Here is a 17564-nt window from a genome sequence, read left to right on the forward strand (position 1 = left end):
CCCATCAAGACATGTTACAGGAAACAAAGCTAACGTACGTTAACTTCTCCTACAGCTACAGTTCCAGCAGCCTTTCAATCCTAATATTTCACTGTATTCCTTGTATTTCTTCTCATCTTTGCTGTACAGACCTAACAATGGTGAAGCTTCCACTTTTTAACAGTTATTTCGAATAAAGGACAGAGTCTATTCCATCTTAACTTAGAAAACTTCGGAAATATATTTCTGTGATACCAATAATTGTTAATGCTATCCTAAAGTGAGATACAGTTTTCAGATTTAGGACATTTTGGGGATGAGGCTCCTGTAACCTGGACTGTGGGATAACAACACTTCAACATTTAATGTTATATTGTATATTGTTGTTACTTTATAAAGCGCTCGATGAAGAAACACTGAATTGGTAGTTATTGTTTGTCTTGCAGTGCTTTTATTTAATGCAAACCTGAAACTCCTGAACATTTTTTGTCTATCTGTATCTTACTGCAATAGCAAAAGTAAGTTTGATGATCCATAACAGAAAGTATAATAAAAAATAATAAAATAAAAAGTATGCTAATCAACCCAGTTCAACAGCTGGATGTGTTGGTTTCTTTTACTATGACATCATTCCTCTGCTCTCCAATAAGCTTGTTTCTGCCCAAAAAGTCTACAAGCAACATCAGAAAATAAAATCTTTATAAACCAATAAATGCTGCGACAAGAATATATTCCAATGTTTTATTCAATTAATCAGACAAACTTTGGCTTTACAATTAGGCATTGACAGTCAGAATACTCTGGAGGACAACACGAGTCCGTTTAATTAAGAGAAAACAAATGTGAACATGGCGATAAAAGTCTGAACTCATTGTTTAAGTCGTGTTTCAGGCTGTCTTTAAATTAAGAATCTCTACATAATTAACTCTTCTAAATTGCTCTCTGTGTTCCTTAAAGGGCTTTACATTAACAAGAATCCAAAAGAAACACTCTGTCTGCGATGTGTTTTCAGGAAAGAGCAAGTCAACACGAACCCTCCTTACTGTACAGGCTGTTCAACAGCTTTCAAACGCGAAAACAACTTCCTCCTCTTTCCGATCATATAAGAGACAACGTACATCACACTGTGAATAATAACACACATTTGGCATCGTCGGTCTCTCAAAAGCCAATCATGTTTGCATTTGACATGTTAAATAGAGGTGAGAAATGAAGAGAAAAATATTAAAAGTCCTTGCATTACCTATAATTATCATCAGTTTAAATACAAAAAAAAGCAGTACATCAAGATTATAAATGTAAACACCCCGCACAAATCATATCAAAATAATTTATATCCACCCCACACCACACGAAAAGTTAAAAATATAATCTAATCTTCACCAATGTTTGTCTTGTAAAAAAAAGCTTCTCTAACTCATTTTCCTCAAGGTTCCTTTAAGACTTGTATATATTCGACAGAGGAGCAAGAAATGATCGATTTGACCTGAATTCACCTCTAGTGCACTTCATAATAAGAACAAGTATCTGACATGTTCTTCACAATCTCCTTCTCTACCTGTACTGTACATCATAAAAACAAATAATTACATTAGAGGCGACTGAATGACACGTTGCGCGCAGTTCTGACGCGTGCAGTCCAAACAATATTTGTTATGAACACTACGGCCGGCAAACACAGCCTCAAAATAACGTTGCAAATATTCTTAGGTTACGTAGCGATAGACGATAATATATCTCGATACTTTGAGGACTGCGAGAGAAATCAAATATCATCATATTTTTTTTACCAAGTTCCTCAATATCGACAAAACTGAAGGGTTGAGTTTTGGTCACTGCAGAAAATATTAACAGAATGAGATTTTTGATCATTAATCATGAATATCGTGGCTATAATGACTAAGTGGATTAAGGCAAGAAGAGTCACAGTAATCACTTTACTGTAATGATGCCTTTAAAACCAGGAAAAGAAAACACCTGTAGCCATATCACAAAATAATAATGTCCAAACTCTAAGATGACATATAGTCTCAGATCATAATAATGATTTAAGATCGATACATCACCCAGTGCTAATGAACAGGTAGTCTATCTTTTAGAGATACTGAATGGTAAACTTGATGGTTACGGAGTTTAGCATCTTGCAAAGTGTGAAAAAAGACATGAAACATGAATTCATGAATGAATATTCTCAGTTACAAATAAATAACACTTTTCGTTCCTGGCTGTGGAGCTCGTATAAAACTGAAGTATAATGTACAAGAAAAAAACAGAAGCAGTCAAAGAGGATACAAAAAGAGGTTTTTCAAGTTTTCAAGTACCGGTAATGAAATCAAAGCCGACGAGGTCAAATCTGCTCAAAGAGAAAAACTTTACAAGGCTGCATATTTGATCTTTTGAATGAAATATTAAGTCAGACTGAACTTACTAACACTGATTTAAATAACATTCACTGCTGCACTCTTTGGAATTTCTACCTATAGTTCATAGGATGTTACATCCCAGGAGTCACGTCAGCAACAGCCAAAAATCACAAGTGTCCCGTTCAAAAGTGGCGCAACAGCTGTTTTAGGCAACGAGACACTCACATGTGTGAGCACTTCATAAACTAGATGTATCGTAAATATATTAAATGAAAAATGAACCTCTGTAACTTCATAAATGTCACTTCATTGCGTATGAGTGCAGGCTTACAACCAGGGTCAGTAAAGTTGATTCGAAAACACTGTCTTTTCTTTTAATTGTCAGAGTAAAGAGCATTCACACTCAGAGAAATGCCATCTTATGACCTATGAATGTGGAAACAACCTGACAACAAGCAGTAATTAATAAAAACAGAAGTTTTTTATTATTCTGTGACACTCTCATGTGACTGTAAGGATAAAGTTTCCAGAACTTTATGCTCCCGGATGGTTTTACCAGCTCGATTTTTGGTTTTTAGACGCCTATCTTACACTTCATTCTGTACATTGATTCAAAGCCAAGTGTGTACTTTAAATTGTGCATAAAAACTCCTATGATTTCTGTCACTGTACCATTAAGCAATCCACAAACACAACCACACCAGCTGTCACACAGGAGTGACACGACTCAACACGTAACATTTTTCAGTAGCATGTGGCCCTGAACACGCCTCAGACCACCACATTGAGTTTACACCTTACATAGTGTCCGCTGCTAATAAACATTCTGATGTGGCGGAATGAGTCGTAACGTCTCGTCAGTGCCTCTCTTGTCTCATGTGGAGGACATTCGTCCGTGCACACGGAAGCGGTAAAGACACGTATATTCCACATGACCCCAGTTACTGAGGACACGCAGCTCCACGAATCGATACACCACGTCACTGGGCTTCTGCATGAGACACAAAACAAGAGTTGTCAAATCGCCCTGCAAGAGCGCAAGCACTCAAGAGCGACAAAAGCTCAAGCTAGCCCCGAGTTATTATAACAACACAGTAGTCGCATTAAGCTCTATTCATATTTATCTATTTCTACTCACCAGCAGCTTAAAGGTCTGCGTTGACTCTCCATTTTCATCGTACATGAACGTTCCCAGCAGTGTTCCTTCTTCTGTGTCATCTTTCATCCCCTGGGAGAGAAAAATCACACCTCTGTCAGAACAGTGATGATGATGTTCATGGGTCAAACACTGCCCGTTTCCAGGCACAGCCTTCTTTAGTGATTTTGTTTAATTCGCCGAGGTGGCCATAACAGAATGTTACCAGTGGAAACGCTGCTCCTGGTGTTTCACATGATGCAAGATGACGATTTTAAAAAAAACGAAAATCCCAGGGGGATATTTGCAAATCACACTGGTGCTCTTAGTTATAAGATTTAGTCACACTGTAATCAAAAAAGGTTGCAAATTTCTCATATTTTTAATAACAACTGTGAAATGCATCTCCATCACGCAGACTACAGGCCGCCTCCCACCCTCATTAGCTAGTCCCGGCACAGATTTTCTAAAATGTTCATCCTGAGCTTGATTGTTTTCAAAGATCATTATAATTTTATTTCGTTTTGACATAAATGCCAAATCCAAACTTTGTCAGCAGCTTTAATTGTACTGCTAAAAGTGTTTTTAAACTGTTATAATTTCATATAAATATTACTTCAACTTTTGATTGTACCTGTCATTTAAAAAGGGTTCAGGCGGTGTTTGTGTTTGCTATTAATGCTAGATCAGCATATTCTAGAGTAGAGAGCATGCACGACATTCATCGGTAATGGACTCTCATCTTTAGACTGGGAATCACTCACATAGACTTGAAAGTCTTTGGGGGCGGAGTCAATGCGGCCGGTGGGGGAGTTGTAGCGCGGCAGGTGGTCCAGCGTCACGTGAGTTATCGTGATGGGGTGAGACAGAGAGATCACAAGAGTCCCCTGGACGCCGTGAAACGCCCAGCATTTCCCTGGGAGCAGCAACGGGTAGCCCTGGTAGGGAGGGAGGAGAGAAAGCTGTTAGTGTCTGACTGAGTAATACAAACTCTTTTTCATACCAGGAAATATTTAGAGAGCGGGATGGAAACAGAAGCTGAGGAGAAAAGACAAAAGAAGAAGATAGAGGTGGGTGGAAGGTAATGGATAATAACTGGTTCAGGGAGACAGAGAGAGCGTGATGATACCTGGATAACGGTGCGTGGGCTTTCAGAAGGGTACCACAGAGGGAATCCAAACAGGGTCACACAAGCTGAGCGAATACGATACGTCTCTGAACACCTGGTACTGATCACACTGGCACCTGCACACACACACACACACACACACACACAGACAAAACAAAGTAAGAGTTTGATGCTACTTTGTTGAATCTGTTTTATCAAAAATGGACAAACTATCTTTTACTCGCAGTGAAACAAATCTATGACACCACTACAAACGAGAGCCATAATACATTTTTAAACTTGATTTTCCATCATTTTAAATATCCAGATATTTTTCCAACCTTGAGTCTCCAGTGCAAAGTCGGCCATTTTGTCCGCCATGGGGCGACCACAGTCTGAGCAGCTTCCTTTGTTGGCGAGCCTGATCGCATCGTGCTCCTGATTCACATCCACATACAGAACATACGTATGACATCGGATCAGGAATTTGTACTGGGATTACATTTATGTAGGTTTAAGATTCAAAAATTGGTCTTGAAAGTTTTCTACAGTTTATATCACCCCACCCACCCTGATACGGTCAGTGAGCCACTTCTCCATGGCCTGCTGGAGCTCTGGCGTGAGACGGTTGTGGTTGGGGGTTTTGCTCGCATCAGGACAGGCGGTTGGAGGAGGCCTCAGCTGGAAGGAAGACCACTCCTGGGACAGCTACAAGAAACAGCCATCTTTCAAATTCAAGAAAGCAGATCGGAACACAGACAAAATATGGGGTTTATGAACAAAAATGTTACCTTAGCATTCTGGGCCTCTAAAGCTTGGATCCTGAGGCTGAGGCTGGCAGCAGCAGAGTGGCTGTCTGTCTGGTAGTCCACCAGCTGTCTGTCAAACCCGGCCCGCTCCTTCTCCAGGCGCAACCGACTGTCCGAGTCCACAACCTGGAGCTGGGCTTTCATGTCCTGCATGTCCAGCTGCAGTCTCTCCTTCATCTGAGAGAGAACGATATGACCGGGTCAGTCACTAGTGGACGGGAGGGGAAGTGTTGGGCAGTGTAAGGAGAGGTAGGTGTGGCTCAAATCACTCCAGAGGCTCTGAAGTGAATGAGGTACAGCTTCTGAGGGCGTCACAAGTCTAATTAAACACTGCATAACTGATAGGAAGTGAACAATAGATAGCCCGCGTGTCACCCTCATACAGAAGTCAAGTGAAACAGACTTGAATTTCAAACATTTATCAGTTACAGAGAAGTGGCAGAGGCTTTCACTTACAATGTAGTTACAAGTTACATAAGACCAAACAAGAAGGCTACAAAACCATGCAGAAACTCTCTTCCTGTACTTCTGTGCTGGTCCACATTACCACCACTAGATGTCACTCTAGCACAGCTGGGTTTTGTCCCTGTTGCTACTCCCTGTCTGGCTTCCACACTGGTCTCACCACACACAGAGCGAGACTGTTAACTACGAGAGGGAAAGAGGGCGAGAAGATTCCCTCACCTGAGCGAGAAGGTGTTCCTGCCTCAGCTGCAGCTCCTGCTGTTTCAGCTGCAGCTGCGCCTGCAACAGACAGACACATGTTACACTGATGAAAAAGGAAGCATGAGGCCTCAAAGTTATTTTAGCCTCTTCCTGTAATCACTATTTATATTTTCTTATATTAAGCAGGCTTCATTCTTTTGAAGCTGACGGAGATTATACATCACAACTCAGAATTTTCTCATATTTTTATTTTGCCAATGATATGTTTCTTCCTTTTAGAGGTGATCCGATCCACTTTTTAAAATCTTGATCCTGTTCTGAAACCCAAATTTGTAAATACGCCGACATAACGAATAGAACGCACAGCAGATATTGGATCAGATCTGCCCCAACTCTACTTACCATAACGTGCTGCATCTTCGCTTCTACAGCAGCAGACACAACAGCTGGATCCTGGTTGGAAAATAAACAAAAAAAACAAAATCACTCCTAGTACATAGATGTAACAAAAAAGACCCCCAAGTTTTCATGCCAAAAACCATAAAAATAGGTGTTCTGCATAACAAACACCATGTGAGAAACGTTTTATTTAACCGACACACACACACACACACACAAAGATAATCGCCCTACCACCACAGGTGTAGGATGCACGTTGTTGAGTTGAAGAGGAGGAGTGGCAGGGATAACAGGTTGGCTCTGAGGTTTTGTCTGTGACGGGGTCTTTGTGACAGTCATGCGGGAGAAGAGTGAGGTCAACAAAGGAAGGAGGAACCAAATACCTGGAGAAAAGAGGAGGAGCGCTGCCTTAAAGAGCAGCACTTAGAAACAGAGACACAGTCTGCACCAAGTAAACATCACCTATGATCAAAGGCCCTGACATGCGTGACTTGTAATGACTGACATTTACCGTGACTCATTCGGCCACACTTGAGGCGGGGTGTGTGAGGAAAAAGCTCACCACAGACACCAAGCAGAGATGTGTGTAAGTCAAACATACACCTTCTGGGGCAGACCCTACCACCTTTGGGAAAACCCTAAGTGCCAATAATATACAATGTCTTCAGGAGGGTTTTTAAAAATATATACACAAAAGTAAGCAACAATCTTGACAAGAAAACAAAGACAGCATGGCTTCAGTATTTAAGGAAAAGCATACTGTAACAAAACACTTCTGGGTAGTTATGATTGAAAAACCTACCAGACGACATGCAAACACGAGTCTGTTGAATGTTTATGTCACTTACACAGAAGTAAGAAGAGGAGGAGGAGAAACAGAACACAGGCCTTCTTCATGTGACTGCTCAGTGAAGTATTAGCTGCAGGGACGAGAGGAAAAGGGGATTTTAAAAAGCTCGAGCCGAATCACATGCAGCAACTGTGAAAACGGCATAAACCTAGTGGCATGTGAAAGCTGTATACACACACGGGAATGTGGACACATAACGCACAAATCCTCTTAACAAAAATAGAAAACAAGCACAAATGTGCACATAATGAACATATATGCAAAATATACAATCAGACAAAATGAACATGTACATCAGCAGCATACCTATTTTTGACTGTGCTGCGGCGGCCTTCAATGAAAGTGAGTCTGCACAAAACAAATGAATCAATGAGATCATTACAGAGGCATGCAGAGACACACACACACACACATGCAAACAAACACACACTTCATACCCACCCATCAGGCTAGAGAAGGCACTGCTCATTCTGCTTCTGTATCCAGCACCGGGAGCAACACTGTTACCATGGATCCTATCGGTGCTGACGGCTGTTGGCTTCCTCTGAGGGCCCTCACAGGACGAGTACCCCGAGCTGTCCACGCTGCTCTGAGTCAGCTCTTTGTGGTTGGGTCTGTGGTGTAAGCCTGGTCTGCTGGAGCTGCAGGGCCCAGCGACAGGGCACTTCTCTGGAGGGACCGAGGGGCTGAGTGTGGGCGTCTGGCTCCGGCTGGATGACGGGGTCAGAGCAGGCCGAGGGGTGGCCACGGGGGGAAGGTATGGTACTGTCCTCATGGTCGCCTGGGTCTGACTGCTCAAGGGAGAGGGAGTCAGACCTGAGAGGCAGAAGGGAGACACAAATGGGAGCAGTCAGTTGTGAATAATTAAATAATTATTAATAATCTGTTTTTTTTTTATTCCCAGTGAGTCTTTCGTTTTTTTGTTTTTTTGTTTCAGCACTGCTCTGAAATGCTTCTGAAAACAAAAATATCCCCAATCCTTGTTCATTCATTCCATTATTTTTCATTTGTATTGACAGGATGTTATGTCAGGTTTTTCCCATCATACTGACCTGCAGTGATTGGTGTCTCGTTGCTGGGAGAACTGGCATTGCTGTTGGCTCTGCTGGGGGTGCGGGAGCCAGCCTTCCGGGCCCCAGCCTTCTTCTTGAAAACCCTGACAATAATAAATAACGCAACACACATAAACAGGAGGGGGAGGTGGTGTGGGACAAAGGACAAGATTGTTTAACACTGCCCTTTTCAAATTAGAGCTGACACATGAGCAGACACATCCAGAGTAAGAGTTACGTACTTGACGGGGTTTTCACGGTAGGAAATGTTTGTCACGCTACTTGAATCGGATTCTTCGTCTGAATTATAGTAGCCGCCGGACACCAGGCGAGAACTCCTACGAGACATGACTGAAAGACACAGAGAGAAAAAGAATAAGACATGGTTTATCAGTATGTTTCATAGCTTCTTAGGTTTCTGAATGCTCTGATCAGTACTTGCTGGCAGAAGGTGGTCAGTACAGTACCACACACATCATTATTTCAAATGATAACCCAATAATTTAAGAAACATCATTTATTGAACTTTAAATTAAAAAAGTGCCAATGAATATGCTCAATATTTCATAATAATACAATATAATAAATATTAGGATATACTGAACATATGATGTGTTTTGTAATTTCATATTTATATGGAGAAACGACTGCAGCTCACATCCCTTTTGTCCTCTCCAAGCACTATTACCGTAAAAAAAAAACACAGATTAATGTGCATCAAAATCCAAGCAGCGGCTGGCTTAACTGGCTTTTCACTAACAATGGCTCGATTATCTCAATTATCTTGTTTACATAATTGTTGGAAGCCAAAATCATAATTGAAAACAAAAGCCCAGCCCTACGCAGAATCAGTCGTTCCTTGACAATAACCTTATTTAATTGACAACTGAAAGAACTTCAACTAATTATTGACTATTACCAGTTATTTTTTTTGTATTTCAGGCTGATAATGGATGCATTCTAATAAGTTGGATACCCAACACAGCATCATCAAATGAGAATGCAAACTGTACACGAGCATAATAATAATAAAGCGATTCTTTTAATTGACAGGTTTCCCCACAACTGAACATATTTTACATATTTCTTCAGATGTGAACACAGATGTCAGCAGTGAATAACAGGAGCACATGTGGTAGTGCGGGAGATGCAGTATCTTTTTGTATGTTATTTTAAAGGCCCCTCTAGGGACGGGCATTGGAAATTAGCTAAGGCTATAAATGCTATGATGCTTTCTGTTGGATTGTTGTACAACCCACATGATCTGTATCTGTCCCTATCAAATAAACCATATACAATACAATACAATCTATTACTACTACAAAATGCATCAGTAGCAGTGGTGGTAGAATCAGATGCAGCAATAGGAGTTAGTAGCAGTAAAGTTGTTCCCAGTACAATGCAGTAGAAGTAATAGTAGTGGTGCTGTAGCAGTAGTGGTAGTAACACTAACAGAAAGTCGCTGACAGATGCTCTCTTGGTTAATCTTAGCAGTCTGTAATCCAACTAATCTACAGGACCCGCCAGCCGCTGAAACACTCACTGAGCATAAATAAAACACCCAAACACACAAACAAATGCATTTGAAAACCCAAGCTTACAGAGCACAGGCAGACTCTTAGTATGCTACAGCGCAGAAACATTCAGAGAACGTACATATAGCACAAAACCACAGAGTGACAAAACATGTACAAAAGCAGCGTACCTTAACTGTCCCACCATACTTAAAGAGAAGAAAACTCTGATTACAGTTGAACGGTGGCTGATGTAGATGTCTAGAGCACTGATCTGAACTCAGCCGCACTCTGCTGCACACTCATGATTGCTGGAAAGCATCGGCCAGTTTAACTTCCAGCATTGCTTCCATCACAATCATTATGCAACAGGCATCTTAAGATAAGCAGTCTGATTGGTCCAATGTGTTCTTACAGTGCAGATGATTAGCACAAACCACACCTCACGTGCTCTACTGTTTGCTGCGCCAGCTCCCATAGCAAGGAAACTTTCACGTTAGTTTTGGGAAAACAGAAAAGAAAAATATCACACAGTTTTTTTAAACACCTCGGTACTGCTACTGCAACAGTATTGTAGGGATGACTACAGCTAATGTCACAAAGTATGAACACGATGAGATTTTTAAGAAATAATCAGTAATGTGGATGGCACATTACAAGTGGGAAAATGCAAGTAGAACAGTCTGGTAAGTTCAGAAAATTACATCGCGTGACTGTAATGGAGCCTTTAAAACCAGGAAAAGACAACACTTAAGCCATATCACAATATAATGATACACAAGATCTAAGATGATATATAGTCTAATATCAGGATATATCGCCCAGCCCTATTAGAAGTAACGTTACTAAACGTTACTCTGCCCACTCCACTGGGCGTTCTTCTGCTCTGTGACAACCACATCTGCAAGAATCTCCATTTCTTTACCTCTACAGCATCAAAACACCTCGCTAACCTTTAGAATCTGCTTCGCAATCCAGTCTTGTATCATACCAGTCTGCCCTGCATCCTATTGTGCTTCCTCTCTATTAAAAGAGACCTGTGGTCTCATAAGAACCAACCTGCTTATGGTTTGAATTAGCCCTCTGATATCATTAGTCGGGGACCGGATCACAGCAGAGCAGTAACTAATGACTCGCGCTACAGAAAAGAGCGGCAGAAGAAGACAGAAAGGGAAGCTGTGGCTGCTCGTACTTAACAGAGAGACACAGGAAGTCTGTGTGAAAGCACACACACGCACACAGAAGCCTCCACTCCCAAAAAGGGCGTTACATGCAAGGTTTAATTAAGCTGAATTTGATTATCTTCATCAGTCAACACTATTACACTCATGCACAACTCTAGTGTTTTTCCACGGAAGCCGTCCTCAGCACACATGCTCGACATCAAAACACTGATCTCCCTCTTTAATTTTCATTTGCTCCGCCGGTTCTTGGCATGCAGCTGGGGGATTTGTCGTGTCAGATAAAAATTTGGGTTGACAGATTGAAAAGGGCAAAGCGGTCAGGACATCATCTCACTGTCGCTGCTGTAAACAGGCAATAATAGCAACGTCACACCACGCCTGGCAGCAGTCTGTTGCTGTGGTTGCCAGCAGACAGGTCTTCTCTATTTATGTAAATAAGGACAAAACACCATCAAACTGGAGGGGACTTTCCTGCAGCGGCTGCAAACAATCTCCAAGTGAGGACTTACATTTCAAAGTTCTTTCTTGAAACATGCAGCTGAATATTTCACCACTTGTCTCATCGCTTAAGAATCATTCACTCCAGCAAGTTGTTTGTAGGTTAAAGGACTAAATGTAGCAATGGAACAGAGATAACGTTGTTCAGATGTGAACGTGTGCATCTTATTTGTTTATTGTAACACATCATTTATTGTCCCCATCATGTCTTTCCAAAAACACGGCTGTTTATGTAAATTAGTTATAGCATTTTCATTTTGCATTAAACCCGTTTACACTCATCCTGTGAAAAGGGAAATTGCAGTATCAGAAATTACTTTATAGAAGACCTTGAAACTGCAATTAATGATTATTTGTTGACCAATTTATCGGTCGGTTTTAGTGGACCTTGGCTACGATAGTGGACGATGTCTGTGCAGCCTCCAGTCATGCAGAGATTTATGTATTTAGGTATTTGTTAATTGATTCAAACAGATATTCAGATGTTTTTGCTTGAAAAATCACTCTAACACAATTAATCCATTATCAAATTAGCAAGCAATTTATTTTCTTTCAACTATAATTTGATTAATTTCTGCAGCTCAAGCCTTTACCAGCAGCCAATGTTAAACAGGGCAGTGACAAGGGATTTAACTCTGTTATTTCCTTTAGCATGTTTGATTAAATAAAGATAAAAACAAGGATGTGGCTACTAAACTGTGAGAGGGGAGTTATAATTACTGCTTTCGCAGAAACCTCTTCTCTCAGAAGAACTGCTAAGAACTGAGCACACAAAGTATTTTTATAACATCATGCTTTAAACCCTGTCTTAAGCTCAAAACAAACAAACAAACAGTAGCGAGGGTCACAAATATTTGGACACCACAGCAACAATCTGTACTGAGCAAACGAATGCCTCGGTTTCACACAATTAGCATTTCTTTCTTCATGGCACGTTGAGAGGCTTTAGCTAAGACTGTCGAGAGAAAGGAGCAGTTTGTCCGATAATTCCTTCAAATCCTCCCTTCCACTTTAAACGGCATCTCAGTGCAGCTGAGATCAGCACATTTCCCCTGAACATACCAACCCCCTCCTTATTAAAGCAGAGGGCACCCTGCACAAAGCCATTCTCCTTCTATTCTTTTCGCCCTTCTTCTTTCTCTCCTTTTACCTCCTCGTTGACCAATTATCTTACTAATATACTGGAGACATGTTTGATCACATCGTACCTGTTTCTGTACCTTAACATCTTTGTTTCTAAATAATTATCCCAGCCTCTTGATCTTAAAGCTACATTACATTTTACCTTCAAAAGCCTTGAAAAGATTTCAAGAGCCTTTGAATTTCAGTTTCAGAGGGCTTGTCCTTCCACCAAAGGACCGCAGACCCGAGCCTGACCGATATTGATTTTTGGGGCCAAATTACGAAAGCAGTAAATTTCTCTGGTAATCAAAAATGTATCATCTCTTACAAAAACGTTTACATATCAGCACATATCAGACAACCTATATGCCGATACCAATGTATGTGTGAAAGGCTGACATCTGCCAACAATATCGGCTAACCAATATATTACTCATGACACAAAGATAAGAAGCACTTGATACCAGATGCAAAGATGGTGCCTGTTCAGTGTAATGAGAAATGTGCAAAAAAGATTTCTAGCTTCGTGTTTTCCACTGAATGTGTGTTGTAGTGTTTCTCCCACCTAGACATCCATCACATCAATTTTAAATGGATTTTCTGAGCTTTACCAATATAAAACCTACATAGATCAAAATTCATAATATAACAATAAATTACACTGTTGGGACTTTGGAAGTGTCATCTCTTTTACAATGTTGGTCTAAAGGAGAAATGCTGTTGGGGCTGCCAGCTGCAATACCGTGAGTTTCCACTGGGGAAGATAGTGCGGGATGTAAACATTTATGCTCTCCTCTGGTAATGTTAGCTAGCTTAGTTAGCTTGCCTCTCATCCACGAGTAGAGGAATGCTTTCTTAACAACAGTGGCTGGTAGATTTAGGAGACACAAAAGGATACACTGAGTAGCTAGTGAATTTTAACATTTCTCTGTCTGTGACTGGCCGATGTTTTAAAATGCTAATTTATTACCCGGGTTGGAGGGTGTAGTCTTAAAAAGGAAAATAGTTCCTACATGAAACATCTCCAACAAGGTCTTTGGATTATCTTTGGTAACTGCATTATGATATCTGGGAAAGAGACTTTTCTGTTGATCATTTCAAATGGACTTTTTTGGTGCCTTGAGCAGAGTGCCATCCAGTTCTATTATGTTAGAGAAAAGGCAGATATCTCTAAAACACAAACCAAAACAATCTAAATGGATTGAAAGAACTGCAGTAAAGATCAACTGTCTCTTCAGGATGATTTATTCAAATGAAACTTGTACCAGGAATTGTCAACTCTCTGCCCACAGGAAGTGAATAAGAAGCAAAACTCGAGAGTGAAATTGCCTCCTGAACACCAGTGAGCTGCCTCAGCCGCCACTTTGGTCTCTCACATCCCCTTACAGGATTGAAGGGCTATAAATGATTGTATAAAAAATGAAATTGGAATAGTTTTGGGCATATGAGCACTGCTTAATGCAGGTTGTTAGACCCACTCCACTAACTTAACAAGTGTTTACATTTTAAACACTGAATAGACAAACACACATACTGTGAGGAGAGCAAACCACAGGCATAACTCTATACTGGATCTAAATCTGAGGGAGCAGAGATCAGGATGCAGTGGTGGCGTTTGTTCAGGGCAGGGCAGGGTGGGGCACTTTAACGGGTCCAGTACACTGACCGCTGACACTGACAGCAGGGCACGGACAAAGAAGGAAAAATGAGAAGAGCAGAAAGGTAATGACAGAAAAGACAGAAAGAGCTAGAGGAGATAGGGACAAAGGCACTGGGAGGGTGGAGAGAAAGGCAGGCGGCACAACAAAGATGACAGAAAAAAAGAGGTGGACAAAGGGGCCAAATGATAAAGGGGAGTTGGGGTGAAACAGGAGCATGTGTGAGGAATGTTTGCCTGAAATCACAGGAGGGAAAATGTGTAAAATACTCTTGTAAGTTTACAAGCCAGCATGGAAGTTAGAGTTTTTCTCAATGAGTGGAAAAAGGAGAGAAAAAGAACAGGCATGGAAGACTGAGGGAAGGAAAAAAACAGTGGGTAGGAGTGGGCAAAGAAAGGAATGCAGAGAATCAGTCCTCATCAATCCAACATGAGACTGGCAAACGGTTGAATGCTGTGGCTAACTTTAGGACGGTGCCAGTGAAATATGACTCAGCCATACAGAGGAGATGAGTCATCTGTGTGTGCAGGCTTTACACAAATTACCCCGAGGTCTTTGCAAAGTAGAAAAGGAAAATACAAACTAAAGTCATTTGGCTGAGCAGCTACCTAATAAGGTCTGTTTATATCAATGTGAACCAGATGCTTACAGTGCATTCTCTCGGTCTCTCGCCCATGCTGGATACGCCGAGTTACACAAGGGTTTGGTGAATATGTACAACCCTGAAATACTCCGGAAAGTAGTTCCAAAAAGCTGTGGAGTCATTGTTATCTGTGCCGCTCAGCTGTCTGAAGACCACAACACGAGAATCCCAGGCAGGCAAAATGCCCCCTAAACCTGCTCAAAACTAATGTTCTACCTTAAAGTACTCTCCTTGCTGTTTTTATTCAAAGTTGGATCGCTAACATCTTTTCTTGTTGATTTTTTAAAAGTAATTGGTACTGCAATATCATTATTTTGTACTATGGCTAACAGCACAGCATATCAGAATATGTTTGTAATAACTACATTCCAATATAGTTCAGTGGAAAACAATGAACATGACTGCAACACACAAAAAACAACGCCATGGGCTGCTAAATATAACTTCATCTTAAGCACCTAAAAGACCCCTGATGGTCCCTAGAGTTCCATTAGGATCCCTGTACCTATGCATCTAAACTGCAGAACAGGTTTGTTTATTCGACCCTATACCCAGAAGTCACAGCAATTAAGAGATTGGCGACATGGCAGTTGCAACAGGTAATACTACAACATCCACCGATGACACAGCATGGTCTTGTTTTGCTTTTGATAGACATCACATGGTCCATGCAGTAAAAATACTGCATTGTGATGACAACAGATGAAACATGATAATAGGCTTTACTTAATTATATACTTTTCACCTCATAAGTAGTGGAAGAAGTACTGAGATCTTCAGGTAGCAAACTACAGTCTAGAAATACATGGTTACTCCTAAAAGTCCTGCATTCAAAGCTTAAGTTAAGTACATTTCAGAATACAAAGACATTTTAGTATTATTATTATTATTATTATTATTATTATTATTATAGGATTAGTGATGCATTTATGTGTAATGCTTTATTGTTGCAGCTGGGGCTTTTTTCTTCTGGTTATGATATACTCCTAGGTAATTCAATTTGCAATAACAAAATATTTTTTTAGTTGATTTACATCTAGTATTACTGGTGTAACTCTGCAAAGCAACGACAACTATGACATTATTATATTACTGGATTATAAATATTGATGCAGTCATGTGTGAGCCTCATTAATGTTGCAACTGGTGAAGTTGGCGCTCATTGTAACTACTTTCAATACTGCAGGGTGGCTTCACCAACCAAAATATATCATTATTGATTAGGTCTGAATTAATAATCTGCTTCTGAAAAGTAACTAGTGACTAAATCAGCTAAAATAAATGTAGTGGAAACAGCAATTAAATAAAAAGAACTATATTTGTGGCTTCAAAATGTTGTGGGGTGTATTAATAAAGTAATATAAAGTGGAAATAAAAAATTAAAGTACCTCAAACTGGTACGCAGACATGTTTGAGTAACGAAACCGTTACGTTAGTCGGAAGTTACTTTGGTGATACGCTCTTGACCAGCTAGCGTCACTTAGTTACATCCCACCACTGTTAGCTAACTAGTAGTTGTGATATTTTAGTTGTCAATAACTTGGCTAAACCAGCTTTTTAAATATACAAAAATCCGCCTGCACAGTAACACTTGCTAGTTGAAGCAATATAGCATGCATGTCTAGCTGCCTAATTATGTAATTAACCGTGTAGCACCTTTTAAAGTAAGCTAATGTGGCATGTAACTAGCTTACGTCTTCAGTTACACACACGATTAATCAGCACTCCATCACCGCAGCGTCTCATCAACTGACAAGAGCATCCCGAAGCATAACGCATGCAAACTGTTACAACGAGACACAACAACTAAACATTTAACAGATAAGTTAGTGAAACAACAGACTTGAGAAAAGGCTGGTGTTTTTTCACTCCGGGTCCTCAACTTACCTCGTTATGTTGTGAGGAGGTCTGTCGCACACCACGACAACCAACAACCAACAGCCAGGCGGTTAACTGTCAAGTTCTCTGTCAGGAAACGATAATCCTCTCTTCAGCCCTCACGACCACCAACAAGCTCCGTTTAGAGAAACGTCTCTACTCCGTTAAACTCCGACAAACTCCTCCAAAATACAAACTGTATTATAAGTAACGGATCTCCATGCGTAAAGTGGAGCTGAGCGGCTCGACTGGCAGAAAGACGGACTGACGCTTGTTGTGACAGCTCGGAGGCTCCGCCGTTACAAATGTTGACAGTTAGCGGAGTCAAGCTAGAGAGACGAAGAAGAAGAGGGAGCTTCCGGTTATGGTTTACAAAATAAAAGTTCTGTGTGACGATTCGGAGCCGTTAGACAGAAAATGTAACATTTAATTATTATTTTTTGTCCCATTAATACTGTATTTATTTGTATACGGGCACTTAAAACTTCTTCTTCTTCTTCCACTTCCTCTTCTTCTTCTTTTTCTTCTTCTTCTTCTTTTTCTTCTTCTTATATCATTATATTACTATAGAGTCAAATCATCTTTTCCCTGTTTAAATTATATAAGATTATTCATTAGGATCAAAAAGACACTTTCACCAGGAAGTAGTAAATAAAAGAGAGTCCCCTTTTATAAATTGTTTTATTTATTTATTTTGCCTCCGCAC

At 40.5% G+C, this 17564-nt stretch overlaps 1 protein-coding gene across 3 annotated transcripts; it reads right to left on the reverse strand.

Annotated features, from left to right (window-relative positions):
* Positions 1–706: 706 nt before the first annotated feature.
* On the reverse strand, positions 707–17181 carry sun2 (Sad1 and UNC84 domain containing 2). Of its 3 annotated transcripts, none has more exons than XM_030433420.1 (16): positions 16868–17181; positions 8604–8712; positions 8362–8465; positions 7751–8125; positions 7616–7657; positions 7308–7379; positions 6694–6842; positions 6463–6513; positions 6079–6138; positions 5377–5571; positions 5156–5293; positions 4927–5023; positions 4607–4722; positions 4242–4415; positions 3481–3570; positions 707–3333 (listed from the first exon to the last, which is right to left on the reverse strand). In XM_030433420.1, exons 2-16 carry the CDS (start codon positions 8708–8710, stop codon positions 3217–3219), a joined length of 1887 nt encoding a protein of 628 aa, XP_030289280.1. In that variant the 5' UTR covers positions 8711–8712; positions 16868–17181; the 3' UTR covers positions 707–3216. The 3 variants fall into 3 exon arrangements, with proteins under 3 accessions (XP_030289280.1, XP_030289289.1, XP_030289296.1); XM_030433429.1 differs by lacking the exon at positions 16868–17181 and adding an exon at positions 10067–10174; XM_030433436.1 differs by lacking the exon at positions 7616–7657.
* Positions 17182–17564: the final 383 nt, after the last annotated feature.

Source organism: Sparus aurata, chromosome 1 (genome assembly GCF_900880675.1).
Source record: "Sparus aurata chromosome 1, fSpaAur1.1, whole genome shotgun sequence".
Classification (NCBI taxonomy): Eukaryota; Metazoa; Chordata; class Actinopteri; order Spariformes; family Sparidae; genus Sparus; species Sparus aurata.